We start from the raw sequence: 24,291 nt of genomic DNA on the forward strand, positions 1-24,291 counted from the left end.
ACTCGATATATGGCTGTCTCCAATCCACTACATCGATAAATGTATATTTTGCTCGAGAGGACATTCATGTATATTTTAGACAAGTTTCTCCTTGAGCTTTTATATCCCACCGTAAGAACCTTTTAGAACTATTTTTCCAAAGTCTGAGAAGGTAGCTTTTTGAAGACCAAATAACTTCAAACTTAAAAAAAAAAAATACGGATACTTTCTTAATAATTATTCACTTAAATTAAATTTGAAATGCCCTTTGTTTTCTAATTGTGCGCCGCGATATCCCCCTCCCCCCCGATTCTCTTCTTCTTCTTCATCTCATCTCTTTGCGGCGACCATCATTGCCACCCGTAGCCGCCACTCGCCGCTGTTCGTCCCATCACCCCTTGTCGCCGCCGAAACCCCCCTCCCCTTCCATTTCGCAATTTCCTCTCATTCCGTCGCCCAACGCCGCTGCCGTGAGTTGCTCGCCATCGGTCCGCCACCTCCACTCCTCTTGCTTAAGGTAGTTTTATTTTGATTTTAAACATAGATTTTGTGACTTCTATTTGAAGAATTTGATATATGTTAGTTTATTTTTACTTCTTCCCGAAATCTCATAACATTTGACTGTTAGAATTTTGAATTATTTCACTGTGCATCTTACAACAATGCAGCTCAATTGGTGAGAATCGAAGGACAATAGTTACAAAATTCTTGACATGTTACTGAAATGTTTTTTTTCCCGCCTCCAAAGTCAATTCTGGGCTGATATGCGCTTTAGCTAGGACTTTTGGAGTTTTGGTAGTTCTCTGATACGATGTTTTTGTCTCAGTACACTACTAGAAGTAGAACTGCTATGGTGCATGAGATATGTCAAATAAAGCCATTCGCTTCCATTTTTGTAGTTTTCTGGAGGAAGTAGAGCCAGAGGCTTAAAAAATATGAAGTATTGCAGAACTTGAGGGAACAAAATCTGCATTCATACAAAAAGAGGAAGAAAAAAAGAGACCCAAAAAAGTGAGTTAAAAAAAAGAAGGGCTTCGAAACACAAAAATTAAGCTTGTGGAGAAGACCTACATGATAAAAGAGACAGAGAGGGATAGAAATATGGAGAGAAAGAGATAGATAACATAAATTGAAGGGGGTTTTAGGAAAATTATAAGACTTGCAGTTTGAGAGAGATGGTAGTTGGGTAATGGGGTGTTGAAGAAAAAGAGCTTTGAAAGTTCTTTATCAGTGCATTTGCCACTATCTGTGTGTGTATAGGAAAAATTGAAGGCAACAACAGAGAGACAAGAGGGGGGTCTTGTGACTTTAAAAGGGGAAGAAATGGAAGAAGAGAGAGCGGCCAGGGGGTTTAGGGTTATTTTGTGATCTAGTTTGGTTGAGAATGAAGGGATATGGGGAGGACGTTTTTTGCCTTAGTTTTTAGTACGAACTTGATATTGATCGCATAATGGGGATTGAAGACAATCGTACTACCCTTATGATAAAGAACATTCCTAACAAGTTAGTTGCTTTTCTCTTAAATACAAGTACAAGTTCATAAATTCGAGTTTCTCGTCTAAAAACCGTTATATTTAGGTCGGTCCTGAAAATATCCACATAATCATAGTTTAATTGTTACATAAGCATTCTGTTAGGTCAATTAACGGTCAAATGATGTTAAGGACCATTTAGAGCTATTTTTAGACACTTATCTCAAACCCGAGGGACAAAAAGTATATTTTTTTCCCTTCATTTTACTATCTCTCTTAAGAAAAAAATTAGCTGCTTAGTCGTGCGTAGGTCCTACCTATGCCAGCTTTTTTTTTATTTTAGTACAATAAGGAGTGAGAGATTCGAACTCACGATCTCGTGGTCAGAAATAAGTGCCAATTATCGTTGAGCTAGGCTCATGTCAGCCCCATGCCAACTAACATATGTCTTGGACTAAAAAGGTTATGAATTTGAATTTCCATTTGTAGTGAAAAAAAATATCTCCACCCTAGCATGGCTAAAAAAAGTTGACAAGAAGGAGATGAATGTAAAAAACAAGGGATGATAGAATTTCAAAATGAAGTTCCCCTCCAAGCCCTAACCGTCACTTCCCCCTCCCAAGCTACCTCTTCTTCATGATTGTTCCCAGTTGAATTTGACAATGTAACTTAGAAAGCATATACTTCTTGCTTCACTCAATTCTGTAGGTATGATTCTTGTTCAAACTTGGGTAGGATTCTTGATTCGACCGGCCATTACCATTCTGTTGATCTGTACATCATCATCCTCTACCTCTTGTCGAACACAGGGGCTCGAGGAGAGGAGGCATGAGTGTGGCCATGGGAGGACGTCATATGGAGTGCGCAGGCCGAATGGGCCACATGTGGGGAATTCCGAGGAAAATGATGTTCATGGCGGCGGGGGCCTTCGCCAAGACTGTCGCAAATCTTCTGAACACCACCACCGTCCACAACGCCAATACTCTCATTTGCCTTGTTCGACGCCGACCTCCCGGAGTGCCCCTTGTCACTGTTAGCAATCACATGTCCACGTCCGAATCTTTCTCCCTTTTCACTTCCCCTCCTGCACTAAACTATTGTTTCTGTATGCCCTAATTTGTTGAGTTTCAATCTCTGTGGAATTAACAGGTTAGACGATCCAGTCATGTGGGGATTTAAAGGTTTTCCAACCTCAGACGCGACATTGGGTAGGTGGGTGCTAGCTGCGGAGGATATCTGCTTCAAGAACGCACTGCTATCTTATTTCTTCCGACTAGGTATGTGAGATCTCTAATCCTTATTTACTATTAGATGAGGTTTTATTTTTCTATTTAGTTTGGCTTTATTTTTGGAGTTGTCTACTTGAGATTTTGGGTTTGCCCGCATGGAGTTCCAATTGCTCTTTTCAGAAGAGTATAGTTCCAATTTCTTTTCTGGAGGGGTTCTCTAGTAGAATTGGTTCTTACTTGTCGAGCTTTTCCTTCCAAATCTATTGGTTTACCATGTATCTGTTGGGCCACCGATTGTAAAAATTTTATGTAAGGACGGGAAGGGTAGAAAAGGGAAAGTCACTTCTACTAGTAATTAGGCTAATCCCTCCTCAAATTCCTAAAGGAAGTTATTTGTAGTTATGGGGATATTAACCCTGTTAGGAATATTAGTTGGGTTGGGAAGTATTATGGATGTTATTTGTTGGCCCTTTTTCTCTTTTCTTTCATTTTGCTCAATGAAAGCTTGGTTTGGATATTACTAGGATATGGGCATATTTGTCATTAGTAAGAGCTTGTTAGTGTTAGGAGGTTATGAATAGGGTGAGTTAGAGGGTTTGGGGATAGGCAGAATTTGGAGAAGTTATTTTGGGAGAGTTACTTTAGGCCCTTCGAAGTGTTTGGATATTGTATTTTCTTTTATATCATTTTACAATTTCAGTGTTACTTTAATCTCAAAATTTGGTTCCTATATCCTGCCCCTGCTAATAACAAATATGCCCTTTTTAATATCCTAAAATTTTTGTACTAATATTCCCAACAAACTCATACCAGAAATTGTTTCTAGTTATGGTCTTATGGATAGCTATGGGAATTTTACTTCCTATGGAAGTTATTTGTAGTTATGAGAAAGGGTAGTTTTGTGATACCCACTGGAAGTTATTTGTGGTTATGGGAAGAATATGAAGGACATGAGTATTTTACAGGTGTGATTAATCTGTCTAGAGTGTTTTGATGTTGTAAAGAGAGACTTTATCCCTGTCGAATTGGCTAGCAAGTAGGAGTGTAAATGTTCCATCTGAAGAGTGCTTAACAAATAAGGTTTCTTTAATAAATAAAGTTCCTATCAGTATCTCCCAAACGATTGCAAGGTATTTGACTATTTTCATGTATTGGAAGTGACCTCATCAAAGGTCGGGCTCTTCTCCTCAGCCACCACCCTTCACTCTCAAAAGAGAGAAAAGAATAGTTTTAATTCAGATGGTGCCAGTGCATCATCCTTGCATGGTAGAAAAAATTAGAACTTGTCAGCTGCTTCAATCTTCCAGCACCTATCAACTTCAGGCTGACCTTCAGGCTTCAACAGACAATCTTCTTCCTGGGTGAAAATTTATGACCAACTTTCTATTTTTTTTCCTTAGAATTAAATCCTTTTATGATCAAAATTTCCCTGCAGAAATAACTATTGGTTGTGCCGTTGTGGGCAATGATTTTTGTAAGAGACTTGGAATTTCATATCCTGATAAGCAAAAGCAGCAAGGAGATCAGGCATCTCTTCCCTGGGAATAAAAAAGGGGAATATATGAAAGAACTCCATTCCATATTTTAATGACACTTATGGGAAACAAAGTAAATTATTGTAAAGTTTAGTCGAAGGAGAAGATCATGTACTGTACAAGCTCCCAAAGTCTAAAAATCTTTGCTAGTCTCTTTGAAAGCTTTATTTCTTTCTATCCATTTATTTTGAAGGATGGATTTAGTCAGATTCTTCCTAAATAATCCTTGCTTTTCCTTGCAGCCACCATCCCCTTAACCTCTTCATGTAAACAACCATTCCAATTAAAAAAGTTGAACAATCTATACTAGCAGCCCATGGCCAGAGAGTTGGACCTTGTTGTGACTCGTGAGTATATCTGGTTCATGAAGCATTTGATGCACACTTGTGGAAGGAGGTAGACATGAGTGTTCTTTCTTTGGAATTGGACCTTGTTGTGAGTGTTTATACTTTTGCGGGCAAGGGACCATAAGAAGAACTTACCCCTTTCGGGCACTTTGAATCCCCTTTCGGTCTGTTTTGAGCATGCCACTATTCTTTGACAGCAATACTCTAACTGATATATAGGAAATTAAGAACTTCTCAAATTGTCGTAATCTCCATTTTTACTTGGTTTATGGCTACTAGCCTACTCTTCTGGATTGCTCGAACTCGAAGGATGACATTGTTACATCTCTTAAGATGATTTTGTTTCTAGTACGTCACTATCCCGTTTGGATGACCATTTTACCTCTCTAAATGAAGAGTTTGGATGACCATATCACCTCTCTGAATGAAGAATTAGCCAACATTCGAGAAGAAAAGATCCAACTTGATAAGCGCCAAGGTTGCTCGGGTTTACAAAGCTAGAGGTCCTTCTAGGATCCTTGCAAACATTCACAAAGACGACTAACTTACCGAATGATTCCAACCAAGAGTAAGGTTAGAAGATGAATCACTCTTAGATCGGACTTAGAATCTACGATGGTCACTCCTAGATCCTAAGACGACTCACTCCAGAATTAGCTTGATCGAGACTAATCCAATGAATCGGTTTAAACATCAAACCTAAAGCAAGATTTGAAAGAAGCAACACCAAAAGTGTTAAGGAACAAAAGTTCTTGAATTTCAATATGTTTAAATCTCTCAAAACAAGGTGATTACAAGCCTTTAAATAGGCCAAAGGGTTGTTCAGCGAAGGAATACCAAAAGTCCATCAAATCCTATTTAATGCAAATTGTAGAAAATAAGACATGCAAATTAAAACTTGATTGCACATCAAACTAGACAACTAAATGTGAATCAAAAAACGTAGAATTGCTTTAAATTGTCTTGGAAATCACATGTAGGAGGCGCTTTACGTTTAGATGAGATTTGATAAGCTTTGACATCACAAACTCCCAAGAGGTGCAATCTGCAAAGGCACCTGTTCACAGATCTGCACACTTTTTTTGTCCTTCGTGCCATCTCTCAAAATAGACAACTTTTCCCGTGCCATCTTTGCTCCATTCTCTTCTTGACTCATTAAAGTAACATTGTAAAGAATTTTGGCCTAAGAAATCTTTGTCTCCTCGTGTGCATTAGCTAGCCTTTGAAGATGTAATATGAAAGCCTCTTGAATCTTCTTTGCTTTGCTTCTTGTAATTGGTCCCTCGGGTACATTCAATGGATCCGTGGTTGGATTTGCATCACAACTATATCTCTCTCATATCAAGAAGTGGATTTGGTTACTTAAAGACTACTTAAAGAATAAAGGATGCTATTGAGGATTCCCCTTCAATTCTTTTTTGCCGAAATAGGTCTTGAAGTCTTATGGTGTTCCAAGATTCATTTATGAAGTTTTGTGGTTTCTCGTGTTGCAGTCCTTGGCTTTTTTTTTTATTTTTAGATTAGAAACCTTTTATAGACAAAAAAGAGAAAGAAAACAGCCTAGAGCAGGGGCTGAGAGGACCCCCTCTCAAACAAAAAGCTAACTCTCCAATCTTGAATAATCAAGGAGTGGCTATTTATAATTACAAAAGAATTACTTGTGATTCCGCCAAGAAGATGAGAGCTGTACACCATTACAAAAATTGTCAAAAGAAGAAGATCTATCCTAAAAAAACTCTAAAGTTTCTTTCGTTCCAAATGTTCCAAAGAAGGGTTCTTGTCAAACAATTCCAAATGACCTCGGGTCTTTTCTTTTAAAAGACCACCCCAGCAAAATCTCAACCTACCAATATTCTATTCGGCTAGGGAGGGAAATAGACGGATAAAAAAACTGCAGAAGAAAAAGCCAGCCCTTGGTAGCAAACTGACACTGAATAAATATGTGGTCTACATCGTCCTCATTCCTTTGCACAACAAGCAGTCTGAGGGAGACAAGGCCCAACTGTGGTATTTCAACTAAAGTCTATCATGAGTATTAAAGGCTCTATGGCTAAGGACCAGAGGAAAACTTTGACCTTCTTTGGGATCTCATACTTCCATATAAGGGAATTCTGAGGCGAATTCAGCTTGGTCGAAGCAGCAAAGAAGTTCTTCACAGCTAATTTTGTAGTAAAACTACCCTGTGGGTTCAAGGGACCAAACCACTTTGTTCGATTCTTCACCAAACCAAACAGTATCCAATTTGCTTCCGAAGCCGGCCCAGCTGTCCAGTCCAGCTCTCTATCAAACCGTCCTCTTCTTAAACCCAAGTTCCAATCCCTTTGAGCTTCGTTCCAATATTCTGCAATCGTAGCCTCTTTCTTTAGAGAAAGAACAAAAATGTCGGGGAAGTCCACTGTCTACGAGTTTGAGCTTGCCCACTTGTAATACGAAAAACAAATTCAATCACCATGATTCATTTTGAAAGATAAGAATTTTAGGAAGAAAGCAGTATTCCTTGCAATACCGAACCAGGGCCTCCTTTAGCTCTCCCTTTCGATTTTATTGTCATCCAACCATGAGGTTCCAGATCCAGATCGTAGATGCTCAAAATAACCTTTCAGGCATTTTCCTCTTAGGTAAACCTCCATAGCCCTTTGAGAAGCATGCATTATTTCTCTGATAAAGCCACCAATGCCCAACCCTTCCCATTTTCAAAGAGAGGTAGGTTTCACCCCAGTTGACTAGAGTCTTGCACTTGGAAGAAGAGTCTCCCTTCCAGAAAAAATCCCTCACTATCTTATCCATATCTTTAGTGACACCAGCCGGGGCTTTGAGAGGAGAAAGGTAGTAATTAGGGAGGCTATTAAGCACTAATTGGGTCAAAGTCAATCTTCCTCCATTTGAAAGTTGGAGCTTCTGCCACTTCTCTAGCTTTTGTTTAAATTTCTCCACCATGTGCCTCCAAAAGGCTGAGGCACTTGTATCGTTCTTATCTATGGTTGTAACGCTCCTTGTTGTGCTTTTATTTTCTCCTCTTTTTCTTAGTTCCTTTAGGAGTGTGTATCATTGAACTTTTATAATTTTCATATATTAATGAAAAGTTTTTCTTGTGAAAAAAATATAGGAATGTTTACGGGAAGGATGTCCCTTCCAAAATTGGCTATCATCGAGGTGATTAGGGATAATCAGCCATTCTTTGAACTCTCTATCCTTTACATTCCTTCTCAAATCTGGCTTCATGTCTAGGCCACTAGATTCCCAAACCTCTACCACCAATTTCTCTTTGAACAAGCTATTGCCACTGATCTTCCTAGAATTGGACCTTGGTCCCTCTCCCTCTGAAGGCAAAATTAGTCTTCCATAAGTTTCTGCACTTGTTTATAGAAAACCAAAGGGTCTCAGAGGGAAAAGTACTTTCAATTGGCTAAAACCACTATTCACCATTTCCAAAAGGCTATTTAATGCAAAAGCTGAAATTCACGAATGCTTCATCAAGAAAGGTGTAATTATGTACTTTGAGGACAATGATTCCCTTTTGCCTGAAAAGTAATCAAGGATACACCAAGATGTTCGCTCCATACTCTCCTCCCTCCCCAATCACCGACCAGCCTACCTAACTACCTACTCCCTTCCCCTACTCACCCCTCCCACCCCCCTACCGAACACGATGAGCACTTGGAACTACCCTGCTCGCAAGCTAGGATCGAGCGAAAAACCTTCTCGATCAAGGTCGATGAACACTTCAGAGCAGTGTTTTCAAGGCGACCCAAGGCGCTCGCCTTAGGCGAGAGGCGAGGCGAGGAGGCACTTGGTCACCTTAGCAATAGTCAAGGCAAGCAGGTTCAATAAGGCGCTCGCCTTCTTCGCTTTTTTGTCATCATACCATTCTTGCATGGCGACAAAAGCGACCGCCTGCATGAAGACATGCTTTTTACTTGACGATTTTTTTGTCTCTTCCTTCTTCGATCCTCAATTTTGCTTTAGTCTTCAATTATAGCCCAAAAATTATGTTCTCTCTCAGTCTTTGCTCCTTCTTCTTCGTCAATTTCCAGTTCCACTGTGATCTTATGGAAGATGGCCGAGCAAATGAAATAGTTTCTCAAACCATTGAAGAAAACCCATATGTGAACAGCCCCACCCCTCAATTTTCTACTCTCCATTGCAAGACTTTGATGAGTTAGAGAAACAGAAGAATCAAGGAAGAAGGAGAAGAATCGGAGAAGAAGAGTGGAAGAAGAAAACTCTGAGAGAAAATCGAAATTCCGCTTCAATCATCCCCCTATCTTCAATCACTCTCTCTCTTTTTTTTTTTTTTTTTTTTTTTTAACATTTCCAAGTCGTTCAAAGAAGTGGTAGTGCTAGACTCACATGCAATAAAATTGCCATCTGGTGGCAAAACTTCCAAATGTCACTAAGCCCTCACTATTTTCATTGAAGTGTTTTTCTTTTTATTTTTTAGAAATTGAAGTTAAAGTATGATTTAATTTTTGTTTAATTTAAGTATAAATGTTTTAACATGTTTCTATGTAACCATATTTAACCACTATGTTTACTAAATTTTTTAATACTTATATTTTTAATATTTTTAATTATTTAATATAATTTGATTTACACAATAAATAATTTTACAAATATTTGCATTCAAAGTATTCTATTTTTTTCCACAAAATTTCCTATAAATAATATTTACTTATTATTTTATTAAGTGCGCCTCACTTCACTCAGGCAACGTTTTTTCATCGCCTCTCGCCTCAAGGCGATAAAGAAGCTTGTCGCCTTGAGGTGCGCCTTGTGCCTTGAAAACACTGCTTCAGAGGGAGTCGCGCCCGTTTATCTGATGTTGGAAAGGATGTCAGCATCAACCTGATGCTGGACCCTATCGATTATAAGGATAAGGCACTGGAAAAAAAAGGCTTCTTTTCACCAAATAGGCTCCAACACTATCTGGAAAATTATCTAAAGGATTCGGGCCTTTGCATAATGGCGATTCCATAGACGGGTTCCAAAACAAAGAAGCCACCCAAAGCGGGTAAACAAAATAGGAACCCGTGAGCTCAAGAATCGAGAAACGAAAGCTTCTCCAGGGGGGCCATCAAACATCAAATGAAATTACTATCATGGAATGTCAAACATCAACCTGATGCTGGACACTCCACTTACCCACAAATTCTTTAAAGAACACCGAAGTGATGACTACATCCTATGGATTGAGAAGCTAAGCAATAAGAAAGGATATTGGCTTGAGATAAACAAGCTTGATAGCAATGGTGGTAAAAATAGACTTATGCTTACTTCCGGTGTAGGCAAGGAAGGATGAAAGGCTTTTTGCCACCTCATCCTTAACTATCCCACGACTAACAAACCAAAGACATCCAGCCTTTCTGCTAGGGATCTATCAGACCACTCCCCCCTCAACGGGACTCTCTCCTGGCTAAGCAGTCACCCACCCATCACTACCAAATCACAGACTCGCCCTCAAAATCGACACTAGTCCCATAAACCTTTGCTTGGAGCCGTTGGATAATATTACAACGTCAATCATTCCATGATGACTGGTACTCCATCCTTTGGGTCATACAAGAGACAGTGAGTGAATTATGCTCCATCAACCCTATTCACCTTGATAAAGCTCTCCTCAAATGCGAAGATGACAAACAAGCAACCGCACTCACCCACACTGACGGATGGCAACCCATTGCTCATTCAATCTACGTTTTCTTAGATGGAGCACGAGGAATATTAACTCAAACCGTAAGATTCCTTCCTACGGTGGATGGATCATAATCCGAGACCTTCCCCTTCATCTATGGAATGGTTCCATCATCCCCTACATTGGAGACAAGTGCGGGGGGTTCTTAGAAATCTCGAAGGTAGCTGCGAATCTCCGAGATATTATGGAACTGAAGATTAAGATTTTGAATAATGACTGTGGTTTCATATCGGCTACTGTCGAGATCCCATCAGACATTACCCAAGAAGATGATCTCCTCATCCATATTGATTCTTTCTTCAACACCAGCAATCTGATCGGAAATCGCATGCCTGTCGATAAGGTTCTGCGACAACCATACAAGACCACAGCCAGAACTGGCATTCCAAGATGTCGGAATCCAATCGACACCGCCCTGTCACAGGCCGTTGAGAAAGGACCCGAAAACCAAGAAGTTGGGCAAGATGTCTCTACAACATACGAGGTTCTGACAGGTGATATTGACCCTACACGAAAATCCCTGACCTCGACAAAAGGGAAAGCAAAAGTCATTGACCAACCTGCAGCCTCTGTCCCGCATCCCACTGTCATGGTACAAAAGCCATTAATTATCTATGAAGGTAGAGAACACGTGACTGTATAGGAAGCACCACCCATCCTCACTTTTTACAAAAACATAAACCTTGGTTTATCCAAGACAGTCCCATCCCCGATGATCCGATGACTTGGATTACTTTTCTAGCCCTCTTCCCAAGGACAACCCAATCCTACCTTTATGCATTATCCCAAACACACCTATTATACCCACCATCCTCTTTGGCGATATGCCATCCCCCGAGGCCACTAACACTCAACCTATTACCAAACCCACATCTACTCTGGCCACCACCCCAAACCTTCCCTTGCCAAACATAGCCATCACAGAAACTACTACCCTACGTCCACTGACCGGAGAACCTATCAGCATCGATTATAAGGATAAGGCACTGGAAAAAAAGGCCTCTTTTCACCAAATAGGCTCCAACACTATCTGGAAAATTATCTAAAGGATTCGGGCCTTTGCATAATGGCGATTCCATAGACGGGTTCCAAAACAAAGAAGCCACCCAAAGCGGGTAAACAAAATAGGAACCCGTGAGCTCAAGAATCGAGAAACGAAAGCTTCTCCAGGGTTGGGCTCTTGGAAAAAAAGAGCCCTCATAAAGCAATCTATCTCTCAACTAAATCCAAATGTGGTAATTCTTCAAGAAACTAAGCTCTCCTTTACGGACTCTCTCATTGTAAAGTCCCTGTGGAGTGCTCGTGGGATTAATTGGGTTGCTCTTGATGCATTTGGTACAGTTGGTGGAGTCCTCATCCTCTGGAACAACCCAGATTTCACTACCACATAAATTATAGGTGTTTTCTCCCTCACTATAAACTTTTGTCTTTCTGATGGCTTTTCCTTTTGGGTCTCAGGCATCTATGGCCCCTCTACTACAGATTTTCGCCACCTTTTCTGGCAGGAACTCCGTGATCTTTCTTATCGGTGTGAGAACCATTGGATCCTAGCCAGAGACTTCAATGTTTCAAGATGGTCTTGGGAGAAATCACATGGCAGACCCTTAACAAGGAGTATGCGGATTTTCAACACTTTTATTGAGGAGTCCAAGCCAGAAATCAAGCTAGAGAGGACCTTTTATCCATCACCGCCAAAGAGGAAACCTTTTGGAGGCAAAAGTGCAAACAGAAATGGCTTTGCGAGGGGGATGAAAATACCATGCTAACAAGAGGAGGAGTAATATCGCTGAAATTCTCTCACGGAAGGGGACTAGCTTGACATAGATCAAAGACATTGAAGAGGAATTCATTGATTTCTATCGGACACTCTGCACTCGAAGGATGATCAAAGATGCTAACTCCACAAACCTATCTTGGGATCCAATCTCCACATATCAATCTACCTTACTAGAACAACCTTTTTCGAAGGAAGAAATCATCAAGGCAGTACATAGCCTTGGCACAGATAAGGCACTGGGCTCGGACGGATTCACAGCTGAATTTTTTAAAAAGTCATGGAACATTATCAAAGATTACATAATGACAATGTTCCAAGACTTTTTTAAAAATGGAATTATCAATGCTGCTCTAAATGAGACTTACATTTGTCTCATCCCCAAACGGGAAGCAGCCAAAACCGTGCATGATTACAGACCGATCAGCCTCATCCCATGCGCCTACAAATTCTTGCAAGGGTTCTCTCCGAACGCCTAAAAAAGGTATTGCCTTTTACTATTACTAACCAACAATCAGCTTTTGTAGGAAGAAGACAAATTCTGGACTCCGGTCTCATTGCCAATGGAATTATCGATGATTGGAAAGCATGAAAATCTGATGGGGTTGTGATCCAACTCGACCTTGAGAAGGCTTTTGACATGGTTGTTTGGGATTTTCTGGATATGGTTCTAAAACGCAAAGGTTTTGGGAAGAAATGGAGGAAATGGATAAAGGCATGTATCTCCGCTACAAGTTTCTCCCTCATCATTAATGGGAAGCCGAGAGGAAAATTCACTGCCACTAGGGGATTGAGACAAGGGGACCCCCTTTCCCCTTTTCTTTTCATCCTCATTGCAAATGTTCTCAGCCGGCGGCTTCACCATGGACAACAACATGACCAACTCCAAGGCTATGCCTCTAGATGTGGTTTAATTAAGATTAACCATCTCCTTTTCGCAGATGATACTCTCATCTTCTCAAACAAGGATCTTTTCTACATCAAAAACCTCAACAAGATCATTAAGTTTTTTGAGATACATCGGGTCTCAACATCAACTACAACAAATCTAGTGTTTTTGGCATTTATATTGATACACAGACCATCAACAACATTGCTAGAGCATGGGGCTGTTCATGGGGGACTTGGCCAAGCATTTATTTGGGAGGGGTAACCCAAAAAAGGAATCTTTCTGGCTGCCTATCATCAAGGAACTTCAAAGTCGCCTTTGTAATTGGAGTAGTTTCTAAGGGGGAGGGGGGGGGGGGGGGGGGGGGGGGGTGGGGAGGGGGGAGGGAGGAGGGGGTTTTTTATTTTTTGGGATTTGGGGGGTGGGGGGTGGATTTGGGGGTGGAATTGGGTTGGGGGGGATAATCCATCCTTCAATCCGATCTTCGCACATACTACCTATCACTCATCAAATTATCGGGCAAAGCAGCGGAGAAGTTGGAAAAGATCTTTAGGGATTTTTTATGTGAAGGCCCAAACAACAATGGCAAGTCTCATCTCATTAATTGGAAAAAGCACATAGCTTCCAATCAATGAGGGAGGCCTCGAAATTGGAAACATAAAACTGAGAAATTGTGGTCTCCTATCCAAATGGGTGTGGCGTTACATAATTGAACCTAACCATCTTTAGAGAAGACTCATTTTAGCAAAATACTATGGATCCCGCTCCAATTTTTGGCCTACCAGCTACCATCCTAAACACAAAGGACCATGGACTGCAATCACCCTCAAACAAACCTTATAAAGGACAAAGCCATTTGCAGGGTGGGGGATAGGAGCAGAATCAGTTTTTGGAAAGACTTTCAAACTCCTCAGCTCTCAAATCGATCATCAACCTCCACCCTTTACCCTAGCATCTGGCATGGGAAATGTCCCAAGAAAATCAAGTTCTTTTGCTGGGAGCTTAGTCACGGAGCCTTAAACACATGTGACAGGATGCAGAGAAAGCTCCCATACATGTCCTTCTCCCCACACTGCTGCCATCTATGTTTGGAAGCATCAGAAACTCAAAGTCATCTCTTTATTCATTATCACTTTGCCACATGCTTTTGGAACAGTATGCTCTCGGAATTTGGATGGAAAGCGGCTCTCCACTCACAACCAGCTACCTTGCTTGATTGCATCTTGGTGGGTCGTCCTTTCAGCAAAGGCAAAGCTATTCTTTGGGTTCAAATCGTCCGAGCTTTCTTATGGTCTTTGTGGTCAGAAAGGAACCATCGGGTTTTCAATGATAAAGCCCTCTCTTTTTGGAAACTTTTTTGATAGAGTTATTGTTCTAGCTTTGGGTTGGTGGAAATGTTTCTACCCCCTTCAACAATTACTCTCTAAATGATTTTATTACAATTTGGAGAGCTTTCTTGTAATTACCTATGAGGCCTTTTGTATATTTCATACCATCAATGAAATATTTGTTTCATATTAAAAAAAAGGTTATTTAATGCACAAAATGAGACATACAAAATACTGAATAAAGTTAGGATCTGTTCAGGATCGGGTCATATAAGGGGGACAGATAAAAAGGATAGGAACATGCTCATGCATGAATATGAAGAAACACGACCATTCATTATATCATTCTAAATTTTAAACTTTATATGATTGCATACATAATTATGGAAAGTATTTGTTGTATCTCGTGAATTACTATTTCAAAAATTTAAAACGTTTTATTCTTTTTCACATAAAACTATGCAGGAAAATGTATACCTATTACTAGGGGTGCGGGAATTCATCAAGAACATATGGTTGAAGCACTTGAGCACTTAAGGAATGGAGAATGGGTACTTCTCTATTATTCTGTCATAATAAACATTTAACTATAATAAGCCCTGCAAATTAGGTCAATATATGTGCCTTATTTTAAAATCATATTCAGCTTTTTTTTATTTTATTATTATTATTATTTTTTTTAAAAAAAGGAAACACTTCACATTGAAAATTAAAGAGTAAAAAAGGGAAGTTAAAAATTAAAGAGTAAAAAAAGGGAAGTTAAGGCATACTCGAATTGGCAGTGAGTAATTACGAAAATGTTTACAAAAAGAGTTTCACTTTAAAGCTTGACCATTCACCCTTTCCCAAGAGAGTAAGCATCAACAAAAATTTTCATTGGATTGCAACCACGTATCAGTGAGATTTTTTTTTTCCTTTTTTGGTTATAATAACATGTTTTCTAGATTAGGTTCTATACGAGACTTTTTTTTTTTTCAAATACATCAATGGTCTAATCATGGTCTTTTATGTTATGCTCATGGACATATCTGGCAGCTCCATACTTTTCCTGAAGGTAAGGTGATCCAAGAAGATGTGCCTATTCGGCGACTAAAGTGGGGAACAGCTAGTCTTAATTGTTCGTTCTCCTATAACACCGATAGTTCTGCCCATTGTCCATCGTGGCTTTGAGGAGGTACTTTTCTTTATTAAACGACCATATCATTTTGCACAAACGATTCTACTAATCTTGCAAATATGGTGTTAAGATGAAACCATGAAACCATCGTGATAAACTATGAGGCTGGTCATAGATACAAGCGGTCTAAATAGCAGATCATATAATGGCTATTTATAAACCTTGGGCCCGGATCTACTGAGTATATGCTACATTTTTTTAATAGAAATCCAATATCTTCCTTTCATTTCGGCTCACTTTACTATTACCTATGTGGGTTTCCAGATAATGCCTGAAAAATATCTCTTTGGTAGGAGGCCTCCTGTTCCCTTGTGCGGTAAGAAGATTGAGATTATTGTGGGTGAGCCTATTCAATTCGACCTTCCTAGCATGAAGCAGATGGCGATTGCCATGTCTCGTGATTGGTCACCTCCTCTACTAGGATGGCCTACCATTGAAGAACCAACGCGACTGGATGAGGCTGCACAGAGGTTCTTGTATGGTCATATCTCAGATCAAATCCGAGGTGTTATGGAGAGATTACGTGGTAAACGATTATAGAAGCTGAAGGTTTAAATTTGCCTTCTAAAAATAGCACTATGGCCCACACGTGAGATGATTTAGGTGGGACGTTTTCAATAAATTCATTGCATTGTTTGGATTAGATACCCTAATTTATATCAAATGAAATTTGTTATTTGATTGCAAAACATTATTTGCATTCAAAATTTCTAACCCATGAATCTGTCCAGGCTTCTTACATTTTCTCGTGGATAACATTATTTTCAAGATTTGTTTGGCCTACACAATACACATTTTGGCAATCTCAATGCTTGTGCAGATCTTTGGTTTGCAGCTTGGACGACAGGCTCACTCTCATGTTCTAAAGCATGGATTTCGATTTCAATTGGGAGAACAGTCGGATATTTATGTTGGGAATTCTCTAACAACGTACGAAACGAGCTGGATATGCTGGCAGCAATGAAATTAATGAAGAACAGCAGAAAGATCATGACATACCCTCATGTTACCAAAATTGAAATGCCATATACGGGTAACTAGATTCTTCATTCGGATGTGTCTCAATCAATCATGTGAAGGGCTTAGATCTTTTCATCTTGTTTGGTTTGATTTTTCCTAATGTTGAGGGTGTTGTTTCCCTTGATTTTAAAGGGTACATTGAGGTGATAGAACCATACTGATTTTGCCTGTGTTTTTTGGAGAGATAAGAAGAAACAATTGGAAAGACTTTAAATATAGAGTATAGGGTCGGTAACCAACCTGAATACAATTTAACTAGTTAAGACATTTTTCTTTATGAATATTTGAATTCTCCTCCCACATGTTGAAAAGTACAGGGAGGGTGGGTTGTGTAGGACTTGTGGGAGAGTCATTTTGTTGCTTCATTATGAACTTCCAAATGAAGAAATTTGTAGCATACAGTTTGTTACTTCTTCTTTTTGTAAATTGTATTATTCTCATATTGTTTATGTTACTAGATTTTGAGAGGGTTAGAAAATTATATTATTTCTCTTGTGATGAAATAAAATATGTGCGTAATCACATTGTTTATATGTTTGCTAATTAGGCATCTACTTGCTATAATTGCTTCTGTTGCATGTTTAAATTGTTTAATTAGTTATGATTTTGTACCCTCTTGCAAACGAAAGTCATAATTAATTTCATCAATATTTCTATGTATCAGTGAGTTGGGTTTGACATCAATACGATGGTAAATCGACATTTTCATAGTATTGCAAAAAAAAAAAAAAGAAAAAAAATAAAAAAAAATGAAAAATATCAACAAAATATCATTAGTATAGACATAATATTAATATTAACCATTTCTAACTATAACGTGAAATGTTTATTTGTTAATTTAAATACATTCTTAGAATTTTTTTTAATAACTTTTCAGGAATATCTATTTCATCGGCATTTTTATAAAATCGAGATTGTGGCATTTTCGACATTTAAAACATTGCTGTAGACTGATTTTGAGTTTTTGGAGAAACAGATTAAGAAAATAGAGAAACCATTTTGTAAATATTGTTTCTATAAGAATTTGAGAAACGGGCTTTGAATCCTTCGAAACAGACAATAATTTCTTTCAAAAAATAAGAGTTGGTTATATGTAGGTAATTAGTTTCTTTAATTTGTTCAACAAAATCTCATTTCATCTAAAAATTGTCTCGCTTTAAAAAAGTAAGGTATTTATTTATTTATTTAATAATTTTTATGAATTTATTGATTTTTGTAATTGTTCATAAATATCTATCAACATAAAAATTTTATATAAAATTAGACTTCGCATCTAAATTTAAAAGCTTCTATATATTTGCCATTTATTGGGGGAAAAAACTTTAAGCATCCCCAAGTTTTTATTTATTTATTTTTAATTTTATTAAAAGCAATGTATGGTTGAGTTAATGAGATCTTAGACTAAAAAATACTGGTAACTTAAATCTACTCCTTTTTTTTCCTTTCATTTTTTATTTTTAAATATCTATGAATATTCAAACTAGTTTAATGCATTTCAACAAATTTGACAAGACAAGCACCTGACTTTCTACCTTTGATTAGCGGGAAAAAAAAAAGTCATAAAAATTTTCCTAGGTAGGTAGTCACCTGTTTTGAACTTTGAATTCATTTCCTTCTAAATCTCATGAGTATCAAGTCTCGTTTACTTCAAGGGAATACAAATTGAAGAAATAGGAATGAAAATTTTCATTGTGTTTGATGGTGCTTACTAAAATGTATGAATGAAACATCTCAAAATTTGGGAATCAGAAAGAAAAAAAAAAATCTCATTCCTTATTTTATAGGACCCACCTTTTGAATACTTTACAACTTATATTCTTTCTATCTCATCTTTAAGACTCATAATTTTTTTTATAATAATTTTACACTTTATTTGTTTATTTATACTACCAATATTTTTTCTTGGAATAAAAAATTATACAACATCTATTCAATTTTACTTTGTTATTATTAATTAGTATCAATAAAATCGTTTAAATAAAATTCGTTATTATTAAACATTATAAAAATAAAAATTGAATAATGTTTTGTATTAACCTTTTTAGTTGATATAAAATAATTTTAATTATCTTTTTATTATAAAAGAGAAAGCAAAAAACTAAGAAATGAGAACATCCCAAACGAGCCTCTACTAATTGTTATATATCTAGCTTCCTATTCCGATTGCAGATAAAACATCAAACAAATAACATTCTCATTTTGATAGACTCTATTCTACTCTATTCGGTTGATTTTTATACTGATTTCTAACAAATAAACGAAGTCTTAATGGCAAAGAATAATAGTTGGACTAAAAAAAGAATAAAAGAAAAGAAAAAATTAGTAAAGAATAATAGAAAAATGGAAAGCTACCGACATCCACGTTGAAGATGAAGAAAAGTAAATTTATTTGCTTTAACTTCATTTATTATGACGATAGCGATGCCATACAAATCACCTTTTCCAACACACCAAAACGCGTTGACCCTCCTTTACTAAAGCAAACCAACTCACATATAACCTCTGCAAATCAAACTTTACCTTCAATATATTATATTTAATCTAAACAAATTTTAATTTTGTTTGGCCACGGAATATCGTTCACAAACGATCACGGGAGTCTTCCTCGAAGAATAGAGGAATCTTGTAAGATAAAGGGTAAGCATGGAGCGTTCAAGTCACTGCAGGTCGGAATAGGTGTAAAGATATTTTCTGTCACGATTCACTTACCTCAGCTCTTTGGGTATTTATTGTTTGCTTTATTGGCAATTCGAGAGAGAGTTGGCACCGTGATGCACGCCGTGGATCAAGGGACATAAGGAAATTACGGACGGATTTAAACTTCCTTCACCAGATCATGGCGTCATAGGAAGTCGATCAAAGACCAGGGATACTTTCCTCCTGTACGTGTTGACCTCTTTGTTAGGGAGATCAATCAGATCGGCTTACTCTCGTTGCGACGACATGTGGTAGCCGATCTTACCCACAACAATGTAATAATCTAATAGCAAGGATCTAAAAACACTTTATCATTTGTTTAAAACTACTTTTGTCGCAAGGCTAATATTTTAAGTGGAAAGTTGATGTAACAATTAATATGGAAGCTTCCTAGATTGTCTGTCCAATTTTGTCCTAAAAGTTTTCTGGCTCAATTATCAACGGAGTTTGCTTCTCCATTATCTACTTAATTTTTCACGTTAATTGTTAACTTTTTGTTTTAAAATATTAATAGATCTTTGCTCAAATGATATTTTTGAAACCTTTACAGAAGGTCAATGGTAGCATTGAAACTTTTTGAAATAATAGAAGTACTAAAAAAACAAATGACATATTCAGGCAATTTTGTTTTTCTTAAAAATTATATTTACTGCCTCAAAATTTCTTTCATGGGCTCCCTTAAAAAAAACATATCAAAGAACACAGACAACTTTTTAAAATTGAACTTAAATGGTGAAAACTTTTTTAAAAATAGATAACAAAGACAAATAAACCCCAATTCTCTTATCCTCATCTTTTGTTTTATTTTTTCTCATTAATTGTGGGTAATGTTTTGATTCATTTTTGTGGTTAGGAGTTTGATTTTGTCAAAACAAATGGAATGAAATTCAAAACATATTAATTGAGGCATTAAATATTATTTGTTGATTGTTAGAAAAGATGGTGTGGGAAATGTTTTTGGTTCCAAAATAACAATGACTAGACATTGAGTTATGATATTGACATTCAAACAAAACCTTTGTTCTCTTCTCTTCTACCATCTAAAACTATTCATATGGTTTCAATAAAAAGTAAAATTAGGACCAAATCAAATCTGACATTATTTTTCAAAATTAATTTTTTTTCAACATTTTGTCAAAGCCTACGAAATTAGGTTCTTTACTTCGTTACAAAATATTGTCTCACCCTCATTCGTGCTTTCTCTTGCTTACAGTCTGAGTTCCATGTGATTACGAGTGGAAGAACTTTGAGTTCTATGAGTTTTATTTTTATTTTTTATATCCGTGAGTGTCTAAGTCAGTTTATGCATGCAGCTCGACTAATTCTCACGATGCAACTGCCTGACCCTATAACATTTGGTGCTAGGAAACATATAGAAATTACTAATTCCGTGGCCATCATGAGAAGAGATTTGAGTTCTACGATTTTCACTGTTTTCTCTATCTTTAAATAATCGAACGAGTGGTGGAGAGTGTCAATATATCTTCGTATATTCGAGTTTCTTTCGTTACTTATCCTCTTGCCACCAAAGTCATGGTTAGGAGTAAACTCGCGCTTCTCTTTCTTTCATCTTACTATACATTTTTTCGACAAATCTTAGTTGATTTCAACTTGTGTTCCTTTTGTAATAACTATATTCTCAATACAACAAGCAAGATCAAGTATATTATTTCGCGTGCTTGTTAACGCTAGCAAAAAAAGGTAGAAAAAACCAGTCAGAAATTTTATTTGAGCCCAAATTTTTAGATTACCCCGTCAAAACAAACTCATAAAAACTCAAATTTCAAGTCGAATGGAGTCAATATCTTTACTTACGCAGTCGATATCGACATTTTGAACCGAAGCTTTTATGAGTGGCGCCGACGCATGCATTTCAGACAAGCCCTCCCCCAGACAACGTGACCCTCCCATACAAATCAAATCAAACCAAATCAAAAGCCCCATCTCCCCAACCTCCCTCTTAAATTCCCTCACCACTTTTTAAACTTCCATCACTGCACTTTGCAGCTCAATGCTTCATCAACAATGGCGGAATCAACCACAAAACACCTTCAATTTTTCCTCTTCATCCTCTTCCCCATAGCTCTCGCCGCTTCTCCGGCGGATCTCGCCCACACCCAATGCTTGAAGGTCTCCTCGTCGGAGTTCTCCAGCTCCATCGTCTCCGCCATCGATGTCGTCCGGCAGGTCGCCGCCATTTTCTCCCCGTTCGCCAAATTACTCGGCGATTCCCGCCTCGCCACCGCCATCTCCGATTGCCTCGACTTGCTCAACTCCTCCGCCGACCAGCTGGACTGGTCCCTTTCCGCCGCCCGGAACCCCACCGGGAAAAACAACAGCACCGGCGATCTGACCTCCGATCTCCGAACATGGCTGAGCGCGGCGGCCGTCAACCCAGAAACATGTCTGGACGGATTCGACGGCACCAACAGCATCGTCAAAGGATTGGCGTCCGCCGGAATCGCCCAGCTGACATCGGAGATCTCTGAGCTTCTTTCCATGGTGAAATCGGTCTCCGGCCAGGCGGCGGAGTTTCCGTCGTGGGTCAAACCGGAGGATCGGAAGCTGCTGCAGGGAGGTGGGTTGGCCGCCGACGCCACCGTGGCCGCCGACGGGACAGGGGATTTCACGACGGTGATGGATGCGGTGGCGGCGGCGCCCGACAACAGCATGCGGCGGTATGTGATTTACATAAAGAGAGGGGGTGTATTTGGAGAACGTGGAGATCAAAAAGAAGAAATGGAATCTGGTGATGATTGGGGACGGAATTGATTCCACCATTATTTCCGGTAATCGGAGCTTTGTCGACGGCTGGACCACATTCCGCTCTGCAACATTCGGTACCCATTTTCTCTGACTTTAATTTCTGTTCGTTTTGAAGAAAATCTCTACAACAATGGCAAATTAAGGTTTCCTAGTAAAATACAAAGTCACTGAATTTAGAAATCTATAAAAATGTCACAGTGGGTGCCTAAAATTTAGTTTGATTCGAGGTTGGATACATGTTCGCCATTTTTGTGGTAGTAATTTGGACCATCTAATCGTATATAAATCGTAGTGATAATGACTCCTTAACCAGTTTTTCCATTGATTCATTCCAAAATTTCTCCGAAAAGTTTTTAAGTAGTTCTTGAAGTTTGAATTTGAATTTTTAATAAGTGTTTGAGTAGTATCATGACATAGGAGCTAACAATTTCTTTCAAAATGGGACGTGACACAATAAATGACAATAATATATGTATTAAGATAATTTATGAAATTAGATGACATCTCTAATTTAGAGGAAATTACAGCTTTGAAATTTGGTTTCAATTTGGTTAGTGAGGTTCTAAAATGACATATTTACCCTTTAAGTTTTAATTTTTAATTGGGTATTTAGATTTAAATTTAAACTTCTGGTGGGTAGGAGCTAACGTATATTTATTATTATTATTTTAGAAGCATCGATTAATATTTTTTTAATGTTTAAAGAAATTTTCTAATACTAGTAGGATACGTACTTCTTTTTTACTATATTTTTTTCTTAAAAGATAATTATTTAATACTAGGTTTAACATTTAAATTGATTAGGTTTTAATTTACAAGGTTTTTCAAAAGCCAACCAGTTTTATTAATGTTCTCATCGAGTCATTTAAGAGATCATTAGTTGTTTAGTCCACGATAAAACTTAACTTCTCACTAGTAAAGAGTAATATTGTCTTTTACCATCATAAAATATTTTATAACGTAAGAGATAAAAATATAAAAACAAAAATTTATTTTAAAATATAATGAATTATCAAATATTAAATAATGGTAAAGACAAAGTTGCTCCTCACAAATTGAGAAGCCAAATTAATTTTATGGTCCAAGGATAGAAATATTTTATCTTTTATCCAATATACATTACCTACCTCATCATCATTCAACTAAATCAAGTATCCGTGAAAAGGGACACAGCGATGGAAAAGAAAATAAGAAAATATTTGACTCAGAAATTTGTGATCATTTGCAGCTGTTAGCGGGAGAGGATTCATAGCGCGCGATATAACATTCGAGAACACCGCCGGACCGGAGAAGCACCAAGCGGTGGCGCTGAGATCCGACTCCGATCTCTCGGTGTTCTTCAGATGCCGCATTAGAGGCTACCAAGACACCCTTTACACCCACACGATGCGCCAATTCTTCCGCGACTGCTACATCAGCGGCACCGTCGACTTCATTTTCGGCGATGCCACCGCCGTCTTCCAGAACTGCACCATCCTCGCCAAGAAGGGCCTCCCCAACCAGAAAAACACCATCACCGCGCAGGGCCGGAAGGACCCCAATCAGCCCACCGGATTCTCCCTTCAGTTCTGCAACATCTCTGCGGATTCCGACCTTCTGGGCTCCGTCAACACCACTGCCACGTACCTGGGCCGGCCCTGGAAGGAGTATTCGAGGACCGTTGTGATGCAGTCGTACATTAGCGGCGCCATTCGGCCGGAGGGTTGGCTCGAGTGGAGCGGCGATTTTGCACTGAATACTCTGTTTTACGCGGAGTTTATGAACTATGGGGCTGGGGCGGGGCTGGGGAAGCGGGTCAATTGGCCGGGGTTTCACCGGCTGAATCAGACGAGTGAAGCCGCGAACTACACGGTGGCGGAATTTATTGAGGGGAATCTATGGTTGCCGGCAACCGGCGTCAGATTCTCTGCGGGCTTGGGAGCTAATTAAACACCAAATGAAATTGTAAACTCTTTCAAAATTTTGCCAATACCTCTGGTTAAATACTATTCTATTTTGGTTAATGTATTTTCGGCTTTGATTCGGTTCTGTACTTTTTTTGTTTTTTGTTTTAACTTTCAAAACGTATATTTTTATCCCTTTATTTTAGAAAAAAAAAAGTGATTATTTTGGTTTTTAATTTTCATTTTTATCTCGTTTATTTGTATACTAAATACTTCACTCACTAAATAAAATTTGTGTTGAAATTTTACCAAACAAACTAAAAAGGACACGAGCCAAGTTTTAAATGTGACAAAAATGAATAAAAGTTAAAAGTATAAGAAGTAAATGAACATTTTGAAAGTCTAGAGAAAGGAGAAAGGGATCGTTCTAGATCTGGAACAAGTGAGAGGTCTCACTCTCTCCTTCGTTCCAGATCTAGAATGAAAGAATGAGACCTCCCTCT

At 38.3% G+C, this 24,291-nt stretch overlaps 2 protein-coding genes across 2 annotated transcripts; both read left to right on the plus strand.

Annotated features, from left to right (window-relative positions):
- The first annotated feature begins 264 nt into the window (after positions 1-264).
- LOC111020413 (Phospholipid/glycerol acyltransferase family protein) lies at positions 265-16,136 on the plus strand. The gene is given in 7 exon segments (XM_022297082.2): positions 265-496; positions 2,261-2,503; positions 2,601-2,728; positions 14,711-14,796; positions 15,281-15,355; positions 15,357-15,419; positions 15,687-16,136. Coding segments are annotated over 6 exon segments (852 nt in total). The 5' UTR covers positions 265-496; positions 2,261-2,279; the 3' UTR covers positions 15,963-16,136.
- Positions 16,137-21,048: 4,912 nt separating this feature from the next.
- On the plus strand, positions 21,049-23,937 carry LOC111020411 (pectinesterase/pectinesterase inhibitor PPE8B). The gene is given in 3 exon segments (XM_022297078.2): positions 21,049-21,839; positions 21,841-21,979; positions 23,134-23,937. Coding segments are annotated over 3 exon segments (1,515 nt in total). The 5' UTR covers positions 21,049-21,164; the 3' UTR covers positions 23,835-23,937.
- Positions 23,938-24,291: the final 354 nt, after the last annotated feature.

The sequence above is a fragment of the Momordica charantia genome (genome assembly GCF_013281855.1).
Source record: "Momordica charantia cultivar OHB3-1 chromosome 10 unlocalized genomic scaffold, Mcharantia_2.0 BLBB01000010.1, whole genome shotgun sequence".
NCBI classification, from domain to species: domain Eukaryota; kingdom Viridiplantae; phylum Streptophyta; class Magnoliopsida; order Cucurbitales; family Cucurbitaceae; genus Momordica; species Momordica charantia.